Raw genomic sequence first — 22,551 nt, 5'->3', positions numbered from 1 at the left:
GTCAGTAATTTAGCAGTGTTTCCTGTGTGAAAGGGAAATTTGGTGAAATTCATCAAAACTAGTCCCCTTGGGGGGGTACCTTCAAAACCCATTCCTGTAACTAGAGTTTTTCTCAGTTTGTCCCTTCAGAGGAGGTCTTCACCTGAGATTAAAACTAACTATACGTTAATTAAGCCAAATCACTATGGTGTTGACTCTCCAGGGGTCTCTCGTTCTCTTCTGGTTTAGGTATTGTAGTTATGATGTAGGGCCATCTTTTTCACAGACAGTGAGTCAACTATCCTCCTCTTCTAGCAGGGATTCCTAAGTAGATTTTATATATATATATATATATATATATACTACAATAAATATATGCGCTCAGAGTATATACATTGCAGATATACTCTGGGTGTCCAACTTGATGCAATCTATGCAATCTTTAAACTGTTTGAGGCCTCTGATACATATTAGATGAGGGAATCTCAAATATAGTCAAATATAATCACATATAGTCAAATATAGTCAAATATAAAGGCAGGTAGAGAATACAAATATAAATACAATTATAAATCCGGAGAAGAGACTCTGATTCCCACCCCCACCTCCCTGCTATGGGAGAAAAAGATATAATATGAAATCACCATTCACTGAGGACATATCAAAGAAGCTACAGGAACACTCATCAAAATAATTTCATTGGTAGAAGAACAACTTGTGGGCTCAATCTTTGTGTCATCGAACATGCTTTATGATTTTTTTTTTGTTAAGCAGAGTCTTAGTTGTAAAAATAATTGGTCTTTTAGTAGCATTATCATAGGCTTTATGCAGGGAAAATATGCAGTGTGTTTGCCCACGTAGAATAATGTTTCATAATCACTGATTCCCTTCTGTCAGGGATGCTAATATTTAACCTCCTTCTGTTTTGAAGCTGGTTATCATTTGCTCCAGAAAGGGAATCAAGGTAGAGGAAAATGAACTTAACAGGGACAAATGTCAAACTAGTGTGTATCTATCTGTAGGTGAAACTGCAAAAAGCAGGCTATGCAAATGATTGCAGCTGAGGGGTTAGAATTATTTTTATCAAGTTGGTTAAATACTCCAGTAATTCAGGCCCTCTGCAAAGAAACTTCTCTCTTCACCCAGGATAAATCAGGGATGGAGTCAGGGCTGTTGCATAGCATGCCGTCTGCTCCTCTGAGGAAAAATGTTGATAGGCGGTGCAGTCCTGCTAGGACAGAAATCACTTTTACACCTGCCCCATATCATTCTCCAACAGTCATAATCTTTGGTCATCTGTTCTAGGACAATGTCCATCATGGCCTCCCCAAATGCTCAGATCTGGGCTGCTAGAAAGGGAGGAAGGTTACAGTAACTAAGACAAAGTCAGCTCCTGCCCAAGAGCTGCTAAAAGAAAGCACTCTGTTAGGGCCTGAAATCTGAGCACCTACACCAGACAAGTACCTGCTGCAATGCATAAGCATGGCATCCTGCTGAGATACGAGCAATCCCATCCATGTAAGCCAAAATACAGTAAAAACATTAGACATCATCAACCATGTGCCTCTTTAAAGACAGTCTTTTTGTGTCAGTAACAGACGTCTGAGCCCCAACAGAGAGAATAATCCAAAGTCAGAAGCCACCGAAGACAGGTCTGAGAATATCACTTGAACAAAATGAGCCTAGAATTGAGATATGCTGCCCTAGATCATCTCAGTGGCAGTCATTGGGCAAAAATTGTGTTTATAGGTAAAACTTAAGTGAATACTAAGTTGCAGAAAAGATATGAACCTACATAGCATCTAGCTCAGCTGGAGATGAATCCAGCATAAAATTTAGGATATGACCAAATGTACATGTGAACTGCTAAATTATCCTGTTCTGCCAAGGTGGTGGATTCCCACTCATCGATCATCCCGTCTTTATTCGAAGGCCACCCAGAGCCAGTGGCAGGATAATGGCTGTGCTTCTATGTTTGACTAATTCAAGGGGCAATATTAATCTAAAGCAGCTCAAAGTTACTCTTTGGCTTCATAAAGCTTTAAGGCAAGAGCATCCCTAGTCAATAATTCAGAGACGGACCACTTCTTTCAGAAAAGCTCTCTTGGGTAAAGGTTGGGTCTGTTTGTACCTGGTTCCCTACAAATGCAAGGTGTGAGTACACTCTGTGAGAGCCTTACTCAGTCCTACCATCATCACCCAGATCATCATGAGTCTTGAAGAGAAGGACATCAGTGGCGCTTTCTCAGCTTTTTTATTGGCTGTAACACGACAACCAGCATAGCTGTCTGTTTCTCCAGATCAAGGTGGGCCTGACATTTTTTAAGAATAACAAACACTTCTCATTTTTTCCCACTTATTTGATCAAAGCACTTATAAATAACTACAAAGTATACTATACCAAGTAGACATTCCTCTGATATATCAGGGATGTGCCACCAGGGTAGCAGGCTTCGGAAATGCAATGGAATCTGTCCTGTGCCAACTCAAGAGTGTGTGTCTATGTACCTCAGAAGTATTTGGTAGGGAAAGACATGATTGCTTCATCTTGCTTTTTCCACACCCTCCCCAAGACAAATACTTCTTGCTTCCATTTCCTGCTTTTGCAGGACTTCTCTCTGGCTGTCAAAAGTGTGCAAAATTTCCTGCAAAACAGACATGAATCTTGGTCACTTGCTGCCAAATCATCTTCATCTTGTACTGCCTGCAGACCTGTCCTGAAGCATGAATAGGGCTTAGCTTATGTCTGAAAAGACACCAAGACTTGTCAGCAAGCCTGTGGGACAGAAAAATGTGCTGTTTTGCTTAGTCTGTGGGAGGCTGGGGAGTGTATAAAAGGTAGGCATATGAAATTCAGAGGTTTGTTTATTATATAGATAAGAATCTGAACTGCCAAAGTTTAGTCTAATTTTAAAGCTCCTTATGCATTATGCAACTCTCCTCCTTTTAAGTAAAATGCAAAGTTGCAATGAAAACCACTTTATTTCCAATATGTATAATTTCATTCTTTTGAGGAACAGCAGGGCAAATGTCCTCTTCAAAGCCTGGTTCATTTTCTGAACCAGTTGCCACATTCACATTCTGCTCAGTATTTGAGTGTATGTCTACTTTAAGTGGGTATGCATTTTGCCTCTTGATCTTAATTTTGATCTCTGGTTTTACATGAATTCCAGCAGTGGACAGTTTTTAACTTCCTTCTCTCATAGGAGATTCAGGATGTTCTTTTCAGTCTTAGAGGAAAGGCAGGGTGGTAGCTTCTAAGGAGGAACGTATATGCTCTGTCCCCCTAAAGGGGTTCTTCTCCCCAGGTCCACAGTGCATTACAAGGTCTTGTGCTTCATATTTCATGGCCCTGAAATGTGTTCATGGTGGTTCTGACTCCTCATTGCACACCCATAATGTTAAGCTGCCTCTAAAATTCATAACCAAACTTGAAGTTTGAGCTGCTGGATTTAGACTGTTTTCAGATCATGTGCATTTATCAGATTTTCCTGGTTTTGCTAATTTGATGTTTTTGATAAAATCAATATATGTGTCCACCCTTGGAGATGAGAAGCATGTCTCATTTTAATACATTAGGTAGAATTACACCAGTAACTCAAAAGAGCAGAAGAAGCTGGATAAAAGGTCTGAGGGGGCAATGAATCAAGAGTGAGGAGGCTTGAACCAGTTCTCTATTCTGTTGCAGAAAATTACTGTGTGAACTTTGGGAAAACTTCACCTTTTGATTCCTCATCTCTGTGATGACTCTCTCCCTAATATTTTTTTTTTTTTTTCTTTCCTATTTAGAATTTCAAAGTGTAAAAGCAAAAGTACATGCCTATTATAGGCAGTTCCAGAGTAACTGTTGATATACAGACTTAAAACATGGAGGAGAATATCCATTTGGAGGCCTCTTGTAGGATTTTGTCATCATGGCCCACTGCGATCTATGATCAGTGGATGACTTTACTGGATGAGTACAGCCAGTGCACTGCCCAAACATCACCTGAATTTCTCAAACACTGCAGAAAGAGTGTCCCGAGATGCACATCTGCTCATGTGGCTTTCATGACCTGGTATGCCTTTTGATCTGCTTTGCTCTTGGGGAAAAGCTGGAGCTGCTTTTTGGTGATGGACACCCCTTTCTTCCCACTCTCAATGCACAGGGAATTAGCCCACTTACTGGTATTGTGTGGGGGTAACTGACTGTTGGTATATTTCATTTTTCACTAATGTGATAAAATACCAAGCCATTCTTTTCCCCAAATCAAATTTGATTTTCCTTCTGAGGTTACTGCTTATACAGGACTCTAATTTCTCCTCTTTCACTTCTTTAAGAAAGTAAATGGGATCATCAAGTGGAAATTAGAGGCCACAGTATGTCTGAGAGTATTTTGGAGTGAATTGATTAGCAAATTAAAATAAGTATTTATTGCACCGATACCAAGCACAGTAAGTGTTAGATCCAAAAAACTTGTAAGAGGGGAGATTGCAAAGAAGGTTTTAGAAACAAACTTAGCTTCATTTGTGAAGTTACTGGATATGTTTGTGGCTTTTATCAACATGTTTTTGCTTTGGGATACAAATTAAGGTCCAGAAGACTCTTGAAAAATTGATATATTTAGTAGCGAGTGGGTGTGAGTCCACCCCAACAAGATGGTTTTTAAAGAATGCTTTTGTAAAAAAAACTTTTATCTGGAAAAATGAGGTGAGGGGGTCAGTGGGCCTCCACAGGATTGTTCTGTCTTTTCCCACTGCCAGCTAACAAGAAGAGCTGTTCCTCAGCCCTTTTGGCCGGTGGATGCAGACAGAGCAAGTTGCTGGTGGGAGCTGTTGTTCCCTGCAGTCCAAGCAGCTCACAGTCTGGTTTTGGTGAACCGGTTTGCAAGACTTGTGGGAGAAATGAGTGTAAAGCACCTCTGTCCATGTCCTGAACAGCATTTTGAAACTTGCTCTTTTCACAGCTGTGGTACTGTCACTTACTTTGTCCGGGGGTAAAAATCATAAACCCCTGTCCAGTAGGAGAGGCTGGAGATGACGGTGGTGAAAGGTGCGTGTTCCCTAGGGGAGGAGACAGCTGCTCGAGCAGTAGTGCCGCCCCAGCTCTTGTTCAGGTGAGCGGGGAAAAGACTTTAGCGATCATCGGAGGCTCTGGCACTGGCGAGCAGTTGGTGTGAGGGCGGCAGCCCCGACTCCAAGGGGCAAAGAGGAGAGCACGTTGATTTTTCTTCCTCCTGCATGCCCGATGTGTGGTGAGCTGGGTTGTGTGCGGTGCCGTCCCCGTGGGATCAGCCGAGGAGATCCGCGATGCTGAGCGGGGGAGGACGGTGTGAGGGGAGCGGGCGGGCCGCGGCGGGCTCGGCAGGCAGGCGGCCTGGGACAGCGCCGGCCGGGCGGGAGGAGCGCTGAGGGGCGGGCCGGGCCGGGCGGCGCTGCCGGGCGCCCGCCGCGGCGTGTGGGTGGCTCCAGGCGGCCGGTACCCAGCGACAGGCGGCGAGGTGGGAGGAGGCTGGCGGGGCGGAGGAAGAGGAGGAGGGAGCGCGGCGGTGCTGCGGGGCGTATCAGCCGGTGCTGGACTATGGTGCGGCTCGGCGGGGGCTGACACACCGGCACCCCGCCCGCCCTCCCTCCCTGCCGGCTGACAGGCACGTGTGGGATGTGAGACCTGCCCTCGCCGGGGGAGCATGAGCTGTGCCCAGGCCGGCATTGTCCAGGTACGAGGGGCTGCTGCCGCCCGGCCGCGGGTGAGGGTGGTGGGGCGGGGGCGGGTGGCGTCGGCTCCCAGCGGAGAAGTGCGAGGCGGGATAGAGCTGGTAGCGGCCTCGGCTCCGGGAAAGGCCCTTCCCGGGGCGGGCAGCCCCCGCCCGGCCGGCGGGATGCGGTGGCGGGTCTTGGGTGTGCGCTGTCACTGTGCCCGGCTGCGCGGTGCCGCCTTTGTGCCTCGGAGGTCCGTGCGGGATGGGACCCCCGGCCGTGCCCGGGAGCGCTGCCATGGGCGGGGGGCGGTGTGGAAGGGTCGCTCTCCGGGGAGCTCATTGGGCCCCGGTGGGTTACGGGCTGAGCCGTCGGCCTGTCGGCTGAATTCCACTAGCGACCAAATAGTGTAGAATTATGATGAGCGACGTGCCGACGGGGATTGACATCATTTGGGGATGTGGATGCACGCAGGCGGTGATGAAGGGTCCCGTGCCGAATTTTTGGTGGTTACGTCCATTCCTTGTAAAAGCAGAAGCCCCCAGTTTTGGTTCTTGGCTCCCTGACAATGCAGCAAAATTTAAAGCACGAACTGCCTTTTGCCCCCGGTGTTCTGTTGCTGTAAGCCAATCTTGTGACTTCACATTTTGGTTATTACCTTGTGTTATTATGTAACTGCATTTTTTTGTTAGCAATTAAATAAAATAACTTATAAGTACGTTAAGAACATTGCCCTAGCCTGTAGCATTGTCAAATGCTGCGTTTCTCATTTTGCAGCCTGCATAGATAATGGGTTTGTACTGACAGGGGCAGTACAATTCATTTTGTTCTCTCTTGCATCTTTTCCCGTGTGTTTCTCTGTTGTTGCAGAAGAAATTACTCGGCCTGGGTTTAGATTTTTGCATCCTGCTGTTTGGAGCTGCAGTAGTGCCTTTTTTTTTTTTTTTTTTTAATTTTTTTTTTTTTTTTCTTTTTAGTGCTGCACTCAGCAGAAGTGCGTAGTGAGACTGTACAACAGTCAGTCAGGCTGTGCTCCTGTCCCTGTGTTTACCAGCACCACTCTCGCGTTCCGTGGGGCACCTAGCCCTGTCTGAACAGGGAAACAATTAGGGGCAGGGTGCTGCTGTGCCAGTGGTGGCACATAGCAGGTGGTCAGCTGTGCCTTTCTGATTAGTGCTCATGCGAGGATTGCAGTTATTACAGTAATTCATTTTGGCTTGGGGATTCATTTTGAAAATTTGGATTTTCCACTAAGAAGGGATTATCATTTCTCTGTGTAGTATGTGTGTTTTGTGAAGAAGTGGAGTACGGTATGTATCCTGGCTGCTCTCTCTGCTTCCTTTCTGTCTGTCTCTGAAGTGCACACCCAGTTTGGACAACACAGGTGCAATGTTGATTTTCATGCTGGAAGCAGAAGTAGATGTAAAAGGCAGCACATGCTTAGTCAACCCACACGACTCATCCTGTCAATGCTGTCTCAGTCTAGTACAGGGGAAAAGAGTATGTGTTCTTAAAGAGGAAGTGTGGAGTCTATTTATTTGTTTGTTTCAGGAGGGTGACCAGGGGGTTAGCTCAGAACAAAGAGTGGTTGGTCAGATGGCCAGCATTTGTGCACAGTGAGCAGCATGTGAATTAAGAGTGGATGGCATGTTTTGTCACTTGTGTGATACCGTCGCTGATGTGTTTCTGACTTAATGTGACCTGAGCCTTGGACTCCTAAACTTCTAGTATCAATCACCTTACTCATTTGAAATCAGAGCAGGCCAGAGCATGAACTGATCCACTCAGTGACTTTATCAGGAACTATCAATATCTGAATGTGGCGGTGATTTATTCGAAAGCAAGCTGTGTACACGTGCTCAGAGCATCCCAAAGAATTAATCCCAAATCCGTGTGGTCAGTATTTTAAGTGCATTCTAATAAACAATATGGGCCTTACTGTTTTCCAATAGATAACTGGCTAAGACTTGTTACTGGAGTGTATTTTTCAGTGGCTTTGTGTTTCATGTACATGGCATGCGATCACATCCTTTGCCATTGTGAGATAATCCCTGTGAAGCTTCGTGGAATTTTGCACGTGCTGTGTCGGATGCTAAGTAGTGTTCATTCAAGGCAGTGCTAAATCCTTCTCCTTGTCTTTTGAATAGTCTTCTTACAAACAATGCAGTGACTTGGAAAAATAGAGCGAAATTTAGCTTATTAGCTGCCTTTGGAAATACTGCAAAAGATACAGCTGTGGTGCTGGGGGTAGAACTCAAGTTGTGAGAGTGATGGTGTTGAACTGTTGGTGTTGGACCAGGAGCTGTTCCATTAGATAAAAGAGGATAGTTTGCCTGTGCTTTAAAGCTGTTGGAAATGCCTTGTCGATACAGGTATTAAGGTTGCCCCTATGGATTCACCTCTGAAAGATGCTTGTGAAAAATACCCAGCAAAACAGCCTCCCCATTCCCACACCAGTTGCAAAGTTCAAACAGAACTTCTGTTCATAAGAGCTTTCAGTAATTAAAAAAAATAATTATTCCAAAATATCTTTGTGATAGATTTTGCCAGAGCTTGTCTTCATTATGACTTTTGATCTTCCTAAATATCTCTATGGTCCTATGTCTTTCCCTATGTAGTTCCCTCCAAAGTTAGGGGTACCCACAAAACCTGGCTTCAGCATGTATAGATGGTAGTCTTTGTGGGCCTCTAGAGACAGGGAGGAGAACTCAAGCATTAAACAAGTTCTCTGGCTTACTCTCCCTCCCCTTCTGTAGGCGGGGTGCTTGCCAGCCTAACCCAAAGTCACGCCTTTGCGAATACTGCCCCAAACAGTTCAGCTGGGTATCGATATGTATGTGTGGTTTACATGAGCGGATCATGCCTGCAGCTGCCTCAGCTTTCCAGCAGATACAGCTATGAACCATCATTGCACTGGGAGTCACCATCACCTCAGATGCTCCCTTGCCTCCAGAGGCACCTGTGCTGCCGGGAATGTTGCTGTAGCATTGGCTGTTCCCCTTAGATTGGCCTGCAGTAGCTGGAGGATGATCCTGCCCATACGGGTTTGTGTATCTGCCTATTAGCAGGGAAAGGAATTGTGACGCCCCCTTTTCTTCAGGATGTCTGTTGTTTGTTTACACTCAGCAGCTTTCTCGGTTTTGGCAATAAGGAGATGAGTCACTTTAGCTTCTGTTTAAGGCTTTTTTTACCCATTTCTCCTGTAACATTTCATGTGCGGTTGTGATTCTGCAGTGGCTGAATGGCAAATACTGCAGGCGTTTAGTTTCATTCCCTAGAAGTGTATAGCTATTGCCCTTAGATATCATGACCATTAATTCTAATAAAACTTTAAACAGACTAGATCTTATGTACTTACATATCTGTCTGAAAATACAGCAATGCTTTGTTTTCTACTGGTAATCTCTGAAGGGTGGGGGTCATGCAACCCAGAAAAAATAAAAGTGCAGCCAGTAGCAAAGGGCAAGATAAGATGCCGCCAACTTTAGTTGATTTTTTCCAGCTGAGATTTGACGCCAGCAAGATGCTTAGAATTAATTAAGAAGAAATGGCGAGGTTCTTTGATGCAGGGAGCCCATGGTCATTTTCCTTACAGTTAATGAATGGTGGCTAGGCAGCTGTATAATGGGCTTGTGAGTCAGTCTTGGCCTTTTTTGATCAGCTATGTCTGGCTAGGGTATCCTGTTGTTAGCTCTGAAAGTAGGAAGTTTAGGTGCTGTGACTGTCCCTTGGCAAGATGGTGTCCTCAATCTCAGGTGTTTGTGGAAAATGGACTAGAAAGACTGGTCCAAACCACAGGTGAAATGGGTTGTTGTCCCAGGCAGCAGACTGCTGGAGGCAAGTGGCTGACTGTGGACTGCTCTTGATTTTGCAACAGGGAGGATCTGGGTTGAAGCAGAGGAGCAGCTGAGCCTGAAGCGGGGTTCCCTTGCTGCAGTACCTGTTGCAGCTCCCATTTGTCCTATCCCTCCAGTGGTGGCAGCAACAGAAACCACTGTCAGCTCCTCAGGACTGTCCTTCCTCCAACTTTCCACTAATAATCTCACCCTCCTTTTCCAGGAGTTCAAACAGCCTTAGCTTGATCCCAGCTCCTCATCCTTTTGTCCAGGACATTTTCTATAATGCAGATAAACTGTGAAATGGCTTGGGAGCTGGGGGGGAGTGATATGGCAAGCCGTTTCTTTGAGATCTTAAATCGGGGAAACCCTGGTGCTTGTGTTTGAAATATCGAAGTCGGTGATCAGCGCCGTGTTCCCCAGGGAATCGCTGTGCTCCATTGTATTGCAAAGTTCTCTGAGGACGCAGCAGTGCAGGCAGCGTTCCCTTGCTGCAGAGCAGAAGGTCTGTGGGAGAGTGCGTGTGCACAGCAGTCAGGAAGCCTATTATTGAGACCTACGCTGAGGTTTCATTTTATGCATTTAGCAAAACAGGCTTGCTCTTTCACACTTTCCAGATATTTTTATATTTCTCTGCAGATGCTTGTAGAACACCAACATTTGTTTGGTTTCAAGCCTGATTTAAAATTCCCAACCAATGTCTGGAGGCAAAATGAAAAAGGCAAGTGTTTTTCCCAGAATTAAAATCTATTTAAATTTGAGAGTTGTTAACCCATTAAATAGCAATGGAGTATAGAATATCTCTTGGACTGAATCACTTGTGTTTAAAATGGAACATGCTCTAAAAATAAATGGCTAATTGCTTCAGTGTAGTCAATATGGAATTTAGGGATGACTGACAGAGTGATTTGTCATCCATCTCCATAGCAGGAGTCATCTGGGAAGTCTGTGATGTTAAAGGCATTTGTTTCTATTAGCACCTTTTAAGTAGTTTTGTTAATGAACTCTTGAACACCAGGACTGAAATATGTCATGTGGTATAATTAATTTTTCCATTTCATAGGAAAATGTGTGCCATGTGCAACTTCAATTACCAAATCAGGTTTCTCAGGTCCTGAAATGTGTGGTTCAGCAGGCCTGTTGTTTTTTTTTTTTAAAGGAAGCAGGAGCCTGCTGTACTTCTGGTGCCAACAAAATGCTTTCACACATCTCCATGTAAAATTTAGGATGGCATGCTGCAAGCTGGGCAAGATCTGATGTTGTGCTACTCACTGTATACAGAGAGGAGGATGAGTTAGGAATAACCTCTGAAACATGTGTAAGCAGAAGAGGTGGAGCAGGAAATTGTCTGCTTTTCCCAAGGGTAGAAGGAGAGCAAGAGTGGGGGGAAATTCTTGATGAGATGATCAAACAAGTCATTATTTGCTGTGTGCTGGTGAAATGCCAGAGTGCTTGGTTGTATGGAACAGGGATGGGTCAAGGAGCTGTTCTCTGTATCTTACAAGTTGCCATGACTTTGCTTCCTCCCCAAAACAAACTATCATGCCAAAGTCTGTCTCTTTGGCAGCATGTATGTTACATGTTGTACAGACTTTGCTAAGCTAGGTAAGAAGCCATTAAATTTGGGATAATCTAGTTTTGCCTGTGAACTGTATTCCTGTTAAAAGGCACTCCCTGAGCTGTTTGAACTGCAGTCCTTCCAGCTGAATGCAACAACTCAGGCGTGTGGGGCTACCTGTCTGGGCATCTGGGTACTCTTACAAGTGCTTGACAAACTACTGGGATGAATATGATCATCTGATGTCCCAAGCTGGCCAACTTGCTGCTTTTCTTTTGAAAACTGGGCTGTTTCAAGACTGCTAGTGTCATTAAAGTAGGAGATACTGTCTCATTCCAAGGTCTTAATGCAGCCTCAGGAAAATTTAAATTTAGATTTCACATTTTAATGCAGAACATCCATCAAGTATTGGGTTGTCAGTTGTCTTTAATGATGTGTTTAAAAAAGCCATGTGAGAGGGCCTAGGATTTTTAATTTAAAAAAAATATATATGCTTTCTTCAGCGAGGTATGTTTCATGTGCGACTGCATGGTTGCCTTAAGAAGACAAAGAAAACATCTGATTTACTCTCTGAAGTCACATCTTGATTTAAATAGCAAAGTTTAGTTGCCACATGCTTAACCATGAAAAGTGGGGTAAGAAGATGAAATATTTAATCTTGGAGTCAGAACACACGTTTCCAAGATGATGCTGTTCGAGACACATGAAATGCCCAGTAGTCAATAGGTTGTCTCCTATCCTTGGTTACTGGCCCATGAAAGATGTGTAGAGATAAGGAGTAAGGTCTTTCCATGAACTCTTAAGTTGCCTAATTTGACTGCACTATGCTCTCAAGTGGTAGCTGATGTGAGGTTATGAATCAGAAACATTATATATGTACCCTGAATCACAGGCAAGCCATGATGCTAAGATAAAGTGTTATTGAGTTTGGTTTGAGAATGAGCAATGCTCCTTCTAAAGTTATTTGGAACTTTTCTTGATGAAAGGCAGTGCTGCAAGGCCTCTGGTGATTTTTTTAAAATTTTTTTTTACAGAACTGAGTGTCATAGGGAAGCTAACTGTGTCCTGTGCCAGAATGTAGCACTGACATTTCTTTCTCATTACTTGAGCAGCAGGCTAAAGCAGAAACAGCCATAGAAGTTACTACCCAAACCAGGTATTAAGGACTAATGAGCTGAACTGTAATTTCTCCTTCACTTCTTAGGCTAAAAAATTATTTCAGTAGAGAAACACATGATCCTGTGGTAGAATCCTTTCCAAGAGGGAACACTTTGGTAGGTTATAAGAGTCAGGCTACCTGATTTACGTCCTTTTTTGTTCCCACTTCTAAATGTTCCTTAAGGATTTTGCTTTGTGTATGAAATTACCTAGTTTCTATGTGAACAAAGCTTCCATTCAAGAATAAGATTTCTCATCTGACTAAAGGCAGCAGTTCTAATGTTGGTCAGGAAACTGCATCCTGGTGTAGAACATTACCCACTCTTGAAATTTGACTTTGCCTTATTCTTTCATGCTCCTCAGAACTGTCACTTCCAAAGAATCCTCTTTGTAGATTTTCAAAGACTCCCCCTCTGCACATGTTTTCATTCTCTTTGATAGTCTGTTCTTCCCCTTCAACCTTCCCCATGCTCAAGAACCAAGTGACTGCAAAGTACTGTTCTTTGCAATGCAGATTGCTGTGCAGGTAGCATTGGTCATGCAAATTTATATTTCAGACAACTAAAACATGTTTAATAACTCAGACTAATTCTCCATACCCAATATCATGATGTAGGCTAAAACCTTAGCATGTGTACTTGACCAATTATATTAGAGTATTGAATTAAAAACATGTATCACCTAATTGTAAGTCTCTGAGTCCTTAAATATTGCTATCCTTTGCGTGGTGCAGAGAGGGTACTTGCTTATCATGAAGTGCTTAGGGGAATTTGCAAATTAAGTTTTACTGTTGCTGGGCAGAGAATGAAAAACTTTGGGATGTGGGAACAAAATCACAAGCAGCAAATGCAGCAAAACTGTAGCAAATGTGTATTAAAGTGTTCTGGGTGTCCCTGTGTGTTCAGCTTGCCAGTTGAGTTATTGAGGTTTGTCTAGAGGTGGCTCCTACAGTAGGGTGGAGGAAGACAGCATCTTTCTAGAAAAGGAATCTAAGGAGCAGCTGCTTGACTTGCTTGTTGGAGCCACTTGGTAATTTTTTTTGACATGTCAGATATATTGCCTTCTCCATCTTGGAAGATCATCAGAAGCCCAGGGAAGCTGCTGCAGAACTTCTAGAAAGGGGCAGGCTGCCCTTATGCCTCCTTCCCCTTTTCCCTCTTTCCCCTGTCTGCAAAGGTGATTTTTTGAAGTTTGGAACAGGGGTAGTGACTCAGGACACACTCCCTGCAAGGGTGTTTCAACCTGGCACTGTTACCATCTTTCAAAAAAACCCTAAAAAATGCCTAAGGCTCTGGATGGAAATAAGTAACAACTTCCCAAAAGATAGTAGAGGAAAAAAGTTGCTTGATTACAGCAAAAGGATGGTGTAGGGCTGCACAGGAGATCATTTAAACCCTATTTGGAGTGGGAATAGAAATATTTCTGGTAGAGCCTCTGCTTCTGTAAAATATTTTAGTTGCCTAGTTCAGATAAGAATGATTTTCTAATGGTTATAAAAATGTGGATTTTGTGCACATGTATACAAATTAATTGTTGGGAAAATTCTGAGGTTTGGTCTCCATGTTAAATATATGCCTGGTTTGACCTATTTTTTCCCAACCTAATTCTGCCAGCGCTGTGTGTGCACGCGTGATGTTTCCTGCTGAGGGAGTCCTGCTGACCTTAGAGAGACAAGGCACCTTAGGAAAGCTGGTGTGTAAGTGGTGCTAGCAGTAGTACGTTCAGGGTTTGCATGAGATGAGCTGTCAAGCTGGCTTAGCAAGGGGAAGATGTGAAATGGGGTGTTTGAGGAGGAGTGTGATTTAACACCGAATTATCTGGCAGCTCAGGGAGGGTCATCGTGAATAATATGCTTGGCTGACTTGTGACCTTCTCACAATAGGTCTGAGAGATGGACAGGAGATCAGTCCACTTGATGGCTTTCTAATAACTCACTGAAAACCCAGTTCATCTGCTTTAGCTACCTGGACCAGAAAGGATATAAATGCAGCATTGCTAATCCAAATAATCCTTGTGGGACCACGAGAGGGGACATCCACATGCTGAAATGAAAAGTGATAGGAGGGCCTTAAGCAAATGAAGATCTAAGCTGCTAAGTGTACACGGCAGGTTTTGAGCTTACTAGCTGCTATCCATGACACTAGAGCCATGTTTTGTGCAGTGCTGCACCAAAAAGAGAGGCATGACAGATTGTCTTGAGTTGGCTATGTGCGACTGGTTTATGTGCTGTGCTATGCTGTCCCCAAGGCTTTTATTCCCTGTGTAATGAAGGCAAAAGTAGCTTGCTGCATCTCTGCCCCCTCAGTGTGATTGTGCCCTGGATTAAGTGCAAAATTGGTTAACAGTGCCTGAAGGCAGGCAGGTCCTCAAAAGCAGGAACTCCAGAACTGGTGTGTCAGGTAAGGGGTGGTGTTCAGGGAGGAGCTGCCCTCCCCAGAGAGGGTGTTACTGTTTCTCTTGCACCTGATTTAGATCTAGGACCTATATCTGTGACTTTCCAGGAATGTGTCCTAACAGGCAGGGATTGTCTCTAAGTGTGTGTGAGTGTGGGATATGCTTTACATGCATCTGGCCAAAGTTGTTATGTTCTACATGGAAGATTTGAAGAGTCATTGATCCAGAGAGCAAGAGGAAGTATATTTCTGCTTTAATGGGTAGAGGGGGAGTTTGTGTGTGCCTTTGCCAAGAGCTGGTTCCAGTGTTTTATATGCAGAGTAGCATAAGGGTTGTCAAGACTGGTGTTTCTGTGATGCACAGGAGCAGAACACGAGGTTCCTGAATCCTCTTATGCTGAGAGCAGGACTGAGTAGCAGTGAGTATCATTTTCACCTTCAATTTCTAAATTTTGTGTAAGCCCCATTCTTTTGATCAGGCCCAGAATATCTATGTTCAGTTTTAGTCTTCTGAACTGTTTTTGTTCATGCCTCAGTGATGCATCCAGTGGGAATTTGCATGTTCATTTGGCTTGTTTTATGCAGTAGTTTTTTCAGTGGAATCCTGGTAGCTAATGGTGAATACGAAAGCTTTCAAATATGAATTCCCATGTAATAGGATACTGATGTAATTCAGTCAGAGCTTTGATAAGATGCATATCATATGTGGTAATCTCAGAGGAGCTTGGATCAGAGCCTAGAAAGTTGTTGGGCTCACCTCTGAGTTTGAGGGAGAAGATGAAGGTGAGAGATTACTGAGAAATGCTTTCCAGGTGCACCACTCAGCCAAATCCATTGTCTTTCCACAACCACTTCCCTTGATTCTCTGTTCATGGATTCTGATAGATGGTAGAGTGAGAGGGAGACTTTGTAGCTGCAGAGGACTCAGTTGGACTTCATGCCAATTGAGGATTTCTTATTAGAGGAACATAGTTAAAATAGCAGTTCATGATGAAGGAAAAGAAGTTTGCTCCCTCTAGGAGCTTTTAAGGGTTTTTTTTTTGTTTGCTTGTTTCCCCACATACATGTATTTTTAAAGGAAGCAGGAGGTAAAAAACTTCTTCAGCCTAAGTCAGCAGGCAAATTCTGCATCTGCTGGAGGTAGCAAGTCTTCTGCATAATGAACCATTTTTATGTAATTGCTGTGGAAGAAAAAAATAGTCCTGTTTTAGAGCAGAGAGGGCTGGCATTGAGAAGACTTTTTCAGAGACTGCTAACCAATTCTGATGTTCCTCCTCTTGCTGTGGTTTACGTCCCTGCAGTGCTATCCTGCTGGGCTTGCCCAGCTTCAGGTGTGGTTCAGGAGTTTGGACCAGCCCTTGGCAGCCCTGCTGAATGCTGAGTCACAGGGAAGAGATGGAGATACAAGTAGTACTCAGATCTGTGCAGCAGTGGTGGATTATTTGCTGGAAACTAGAGACCCCCACAAATCACAAGCAAATCATGAGTTGTTGATCAAGATTGGTGATATAATTACGCTGCTCATTTTCTGATAGATAGCTGTTTGAGTAAATAGCTGAATTTGTCACCATGTGAACTACCCTGAGGCTACCAAGCCTCTTAAACCCCCCATCCCCCAAAACTCCATGTATTTTTATCTGCAGGTATTTTTGGGGAATATGTGTCATTTATGTGTAGACATTGCATCACCCTTGTTTTGATGACTCCTTTCTTTGGTGTCTCTCACTCCCAGTGAAGACAGGTGACCTGGCAGGAGCAAATCCAATACATTGTGAATATGCAGTATAATTATCTTCTTCAAGTAGTTCTGGAGCATGCATGTGTGGGAGGAGGGGAGGCATATTAAGTAGTGAAGCTGCATGAAAATTTGCCAGTGGAACAGTTTTCTGTCAGAAAAAATGCTGTTTTAAACAGAATCAAAATGTTCCTCATGAGAATCTGTTTGTACTGCAGCTGGCAACTGTTCAGAGGATCTGGAGCCCTGCAGCCTTGTTTAATGATCAGATCCAGATCCCAATGATCTTGGGAGAGATCAGACATGGAGGTGTGGCAAGGTGGTGGTTGTTGTTATGTTTCAGCTGTAAAGAAAACTTCAAAATGCTTCCATTTCCCACAGTGCAGAGGAGACTCAACCTACTCTGCCATTTCTTAATACAGCCCTTTCTTAAAAATTATATCCCATCTCCAGTGCACATCATTAAAGTGCTGTACTATTGTATTTACTTCATGGAAGCCTGGGGCTCATCTCTCTGCTTATGCCAAGTTCTTTTAAGTCACTGATCTTGCACTAGGGATGCATTTGGCCCATGAGGTCTTAAAATAACTGTGGAAATAGTCACTGCATATTTATGTGGGACAGAGACCACACAGATTTCTCAGTTTGCAGTTTTCTAACTCTTGTACATTGGAAAACAAAAACACATCAGTGAGGGAAACCTGTCCCCCAAACTTACACAGTTGCTTTCTGGCTTGACAAGATGGCCTTGAATGGGATCCCTGCTCCCGTTTTGAATTCCATTCTCCCAGTTTCAATTCAAATGTTATGTTAGTGAGTTTCTCTTTTTTCCCCTTCTGACACTGCTGGGAGCAAATTTTTTGTTCTCATTGTCTTTACTTCCTTCTACCTCCCAAACACCTTTTTTATAGCTGTTTGAGCCTGTGTTTGGGCTTTCAAGCATCTGGTGCAAACGACTATAGTGCTACTCTCTGGGCCCTCCTGGTTTCAGTGGTACTTAAAAATGGCCTGTATTTTGACAGTGGGGCTGTCTTAGGGTATAGCAAAGGCAGACTTTCTCACCGGATTGTTCAAAAGTGGTCCTCATCAAGGAGACAAATGTCACATTTTGGCTTCACTTCTTTTGTGGCAGTCAAATGAGTCATTTGTGCTATGGACAGAAAAATGATGGCTTCAATTAAAGTCTTAGACTTTTGTAGTGATTTGTCTTATCCTTCAAAGAACTTCACTCTTCGCCTTGTGGGTTGCTCTGGTACGTTGAAGACCATCCTCCAGCTGTTTAGTCTGGCAAGACATGAATGTGGAAAATGCATTTCTTTAGTGTGACAGTGCATTTGTTTGACAGTTGAGCAGTTTCTTGTTCAGAGCATGCTGCTCAACAACAGCAGTTTGTCATCTCCTAAGATGAAGAAAGAGATATATAATGGGTTTTTAATATCTTGAGATTACTTCTGATCCTGTTTAGTTAATGAATTTCTTGTTCTTGTTGGCTAGCACTTGCCTTGTGTCTTGCATGTACAATTACCTTTCAGTCTTCTCCTGGCCTGGCACCTCTTCTGCTGGATGGTGGATTGTAGGGTAACTCTGCTGTGCTGCTGGTCCCTGGTCAAGATACTGACATAGCAGGAGGCAAAACTAATCTTGAAGCGCTCTATTAGCTGGACAGAACTTGGAGGTGTCAGACTTTTAGTCTGTTGACAGATGAAGCAAAAGCAAATTAGCAGAAGCTTTATCACTGTGCTTAGCCTTTTGCTAGGCTGAGTACAGATAGCCAAATATATGTAGAAAAATATATTTTAAAAAGTTCTTTCCCTTTCCTTAGAGATGTTTTCCTGTCCATGGACAAAAATGGGAATGTTTAAGAGATCCTTGTCATGCTCTGCCACAAATACTTTGCCATTTTCAGTTGAAATTTTCAGGTACTAGATGCTCTTCTAGCAGGGATGTGATCTCATAGGAACATAACATAGGAATGTTATGTCAAATCTGCCATCCAGTTATCTATGTAACCTGCATTCTTCAGGCCTCACAGTTGTTTGGGGCTTTTTTTTTTCTTAGTTAATGTTTTTTTCTTAACGGGAATTTTCTGTATTTCAATCTGTGCCCATTGCCTCTGGTCCTGTCACTGGTCACCACTGAAAAGAGCCTTGCGCAGTCTGCCTCATTCCATCCCACCAGCTATTTATGCACATTGATAAGATCCCCTTTGAGCCTTTTCTTCTCCAGGCTAAATAATCCCAGTGCATCCTTCTGCTTCTCTAGCCACTCTTTTCTGCATGTTAGTCATTCCCTTGGGTCAGGACATGCATTTGTGTGCCTGCATGGAGAGCTGCGTCAGGGAAGTGACCCGGGTTAGAAGTAACCAGTTATTTTATGCTGTGTGCTTTTAACCCAGAGTGAGGTCTGCTTGGCTGTTCTGTGAAGGCTTATGGCAATACAAGTAAACACCCAGCAAAGACTGGGAATAAGAATTGGGAGGAGGGCAAGGCATTTATCCTTGTGGAAGTGTCAGTTTTTGTTGGTTTAAAATGTTTGTGACAGTCGTCACCTGGGTGGACTGTGAACAGATTTGAAGGCCTAAGGGTAAAAATCTTTGGTCTAGACTTAGTAAAGCAATGGAGATGGTGTTTTGCAGGGATTTTTGTCTTCTGTGAGAAAAAACATTTTTCTGTATTATTTCTTTAACCTTACCCCAAACATTTGCTACTCAGAAACCTTTTTAACTGCTTGTGTTTTTGTGGATTTAGTGCCTTTCAACAGAGATCTGCTCCATGAAGTCTCCTCTGCTTTCCTTTGAACCTATTTGTACCTCCATTGTATTTGAGAATGAATTTCACAGCTCAACTAGCTGTTGCATTAAGAATCACTTCCTTTAAGATGTTGTGAACCTGATTCCTACTGCTTTCTCTTGATGACCTTTCGCTCTCCTTGCTCTCCTCTCTCTCCTCCTTATGAACATGTGAACCTCATATCTTCCCTCAGCTGTCTTTTATCCTTCCCTGAATCTTCTCTTAATCTTCTCCTCTGCTTTCATCTTCGGTACTTGCATACCATCCTGCTCCTGATTTGTCACCATTATACTGTGCACTTCTATTTTTCAGATACTCCTTTCGCATTAAATCCCAGACTGCCTTCTAACTCCAACCCCCTAATACACAGCTTTGCATCTTTTGTTGTAGCTCTGGTTATCTTGTGGTCCTGTTCCACTGCTATCTCATTTGGATACAATGCAGCTTCTCATCTGTGACCCCTTTCTCTCCTTCATCTCCTCCTACTTCCAATATTTTGGTCAGGGACTTAGTTGTAGCATTTGTGATTTTTAATTTTTTTTTTTTTATTAGATGTAATTTACCTCTGTTCTAGCATTATTGTGGAATGTCATTTTGTTTGTCTTTTGACAAAAATCTTTATCCATGATTTGGTCATTTTTCTCCTTTTGTATGGCAAACTTAACGTCATCAGCTTTCTGCAAGTTAAAACTCTGCTCTGAGGGCATTTTTCTCCTCTGTTTCATTTTATTTGAATCCCAGGTCAATTTTTTTGTCTATTACTCTTATTTTTATCTTTGTGGGTCTGCTAAATACTGATGATTCTTAAAAATACGCATTCTTATGCCCTCTGCCTCTTCTTTTGCTGGATAATTACATGACTGAAGTACTTTGTTTTTGCAACAAAGTCTGGCAACTCACTTCAAGATGCTTTCTCTACTTATTAAACCAAGGGTAAGAGACTGCCTGAGTAGTTTGTTACTTTTCTTTCTTCAGATCCTTCCCTTGCTGCTACAAAATTTCCATTGCAATGATGTCTGTGAACTGATGCTAGGTGTTCATCTTAGCCGTATGACACTAAAGGGGTTTGGGTGTTCAGACACTGGATGATTTACTGCTCAGTTCTATACCTTGTATTTCACAGAATTGTGTCTGATAGTTGCCATTTGTGAGACAGTCACTTCTGACATTTTTGAATTTACCTTATTAGTAGGTGAAATATTTAAATCTTCCAAAAATGCAGAAGACCTCAGTAAGTTCTGCTTGGGATTTTCACGCACAACTTGCTTGTTGGGATCATTGTGGCTCTTAGAGGGTACTGGGGATTCCTGTTCATTTTGGTGTTTGTTCTGGGAATCTTTCTCCCATTGCTGTATTAAATATATCTCACTTTATATCTTACTTTAGCTGTCTAGAATTGAGCCTTTTTGTGCCAATGGAATAAATGGTTTCTTTGTAGTGGGGAGGGGGGCTTGGGATGACCCATTCTCTATTTTAAGATAAGCTGTAATTTCCTGTGTTTCTCTCTCAAGGAAGCCTCAATGCAAATTTAAGCAAAACAGCTAGACCTGGATGATATAAATCTCACATCTACTATAGGGTTGTGTCAATACAAGACTGGAATTTCTGGTCAGTATTTCTGTGATAGTTCATATTAGCATTTCCTTGAAGTGTATGTTGCTCACATTGTTTGTGTCTACCTCCCTGGAGAGTTTAGTTTTGCCTTAAGAGAGGGGCTGAATGCCATTATGTTCAGTGGAAGGTATCACTGAAGGTTGATTCATAATCACCTGCACATAACTATGTAGAGCAATGTACCTCTGGAAAGTGCAAGGGGTCATCACATATCCAGACAAAAATTCTGTCTATAAGTGTTGAAAACTCAGGAGTTGGACTCCCTGCCAATAGAGGAATTTTCAAGGCTTTTGATGTGGATACTTTCTCCTATGAGATCAGGGTGCTTACAGGGTTCAAGACTTTCACTGTGTAATAGGTTGGAGTTGTACTGCTGGAAAGCTGAGGGATTTTTTTTTTTCCTTAACCGTGTGACTGCCGATACTACAAACATTAGGAGAAGCCTTGGTTTTTATTAAATTCCCAAAAGTGCTGCTCTCTCTAGAAGGAGGTTGGATTTGAGAGTCTTTCTGCCCAGTTGCAAACAAACTCTGCAAGTTTGAGACAGCAGAAACTACAGGGTTTTTGTATTGCTTTGGGGTGATTTGGACTTGGCTATGCTTCACTTTTTCCCTTATATTCTCCAAAGCCTTGTTATATGGCATTTTAGATGTTATTTATTTAACAAACGTGAATGTTACTCAAAAAGAAAAGTCCTGTCATCTTCTCTGGGATTTAATCAAGGGAGAAACATTCTACCCCATAAAAGCAGGGTGAGACTGTCTTTATTCTGAAATATTAAATAATCAAAGGAAAATAATACTCTACCCTGATGATACCTCAGGGAAGATTTAATTAAGGAAATGAAATTGCATTAAGAGTGACCTGTTGTGGACTGCCAAAAAGCCAACAGATGAGGGAGACATTTGTTAGCAGTGTGTGCCCATTGGTAAGAGCTTGTGCAGTGTACCAAGCCTGTGAGAGATGAAGCACAACCAAGTCTGAAAGCAGTGAAGCACTGCAGAGGGCACATCGAGTCTGTGAAGTGGCTCCCTAGTTCTGGGAATCGGGGCTGATTGAGGCGTGTGGCCACATGTGTGTTTCTGCTGTGCCTCACTTTGACTTCATACTAATACTTCATAGTAATGAGTCCCCACCGTTCAGAGATACCATCTCCAACCTTCACTGGCTAAAAGGGAGCATGGCATCAGCCGTGCCAGCCTCCTGTGGAGTTGTACCTGGAGCATAGTGGGTAAGTTCATGAGGCTTCAGCAGTTTTCTGTTGCTTTAAATCAATGTGGTTAATTTTTCATGTGTGCTGGCGGCGAGCAGTTTGGCACTGGCTGAACCCTGGAGATGGAAGGGCAGTGAACTGGTTGGCAGAAGGTCAGCCGAGGGGTGGAGACATACGTGAGACGGCAGATTTTAAGGAAGCAGCAAAAGGTCTGTCTCTGGAGCCAGCTCTACTAGAGGCATGAAAAGGAAGTGGCTCACTTCTTCCCTTGGTGTGACCAGGTTTTGTAGAGCTCAGAGCTGTGCATCCATGTTCTCTGCTCTTGCCTCTACAGATGAGGATTGAATTGGGAAACTGGAAATACCAAATGAATTGAGGAGGAGGGTATATAGGGAACTTAACGCTTGATACTTTACTCCCTTAGGCAATGCTTTTGAAATACGTTTGACTCATGGGGTCTTGAACAAACCAGAGACTGACATTTAACAAGTAAACCCTGCAAGGATAGGTCTGATGTCTGTACTAACACATGTGATTTTGTAAGTCGGCAGTCATCCCTCTGCCAGGGCTGAGTGGTTTCTCCTTTGCCCTGTGCTCTGT

At 43.2% G+C, this 22,551-nt stretch overlaps 1 protein-coding gene across 1 annotated transcript in view; it reads left to right on the top strand.

Moving 5' to 3' along the window:
- The first annotated feature begins 5,537 nt into the window (after positions 1 to 5,537).
- HECW1 (HECT, C2 and WW domain containing E3 ubiquitin protein ligase 1) overlaps positions 5,538 to 22,551 on the top strand; it is a 247,895-nt gene continuing 230,881 nt past the window's right edge. The window contains exon 1 of the mRNA XM_058831790.1: positions 5,538 to 5,675. Within this exon, the coding sequence (XP_058687773.1) occupies positions 5,646 to 5,675 (30 nt within the window). The 5' untranslated portion in view covers positions 5,538 to 5,645. The remainder of the gene's footprint in view (positions 5,676 to 22,551) is intronic.

This window comes from Poecile atricapillus, chromosome 2 (genome assembly GCF_030490865.1).
Source record: "Poecile atricapillus isolate bPoeAtr1 chromosome 2, bPoeAtr1.hap1, whole genome shotgun sequence".
NCBI lineage: Eukaryota > Metazoa > Chordata > Aves > Passeriformes > Paridae > Poecile > Poecile atricapillus.
This window is presented reverse-complemented; position numbering and strand designations above follow the sequence as displayed.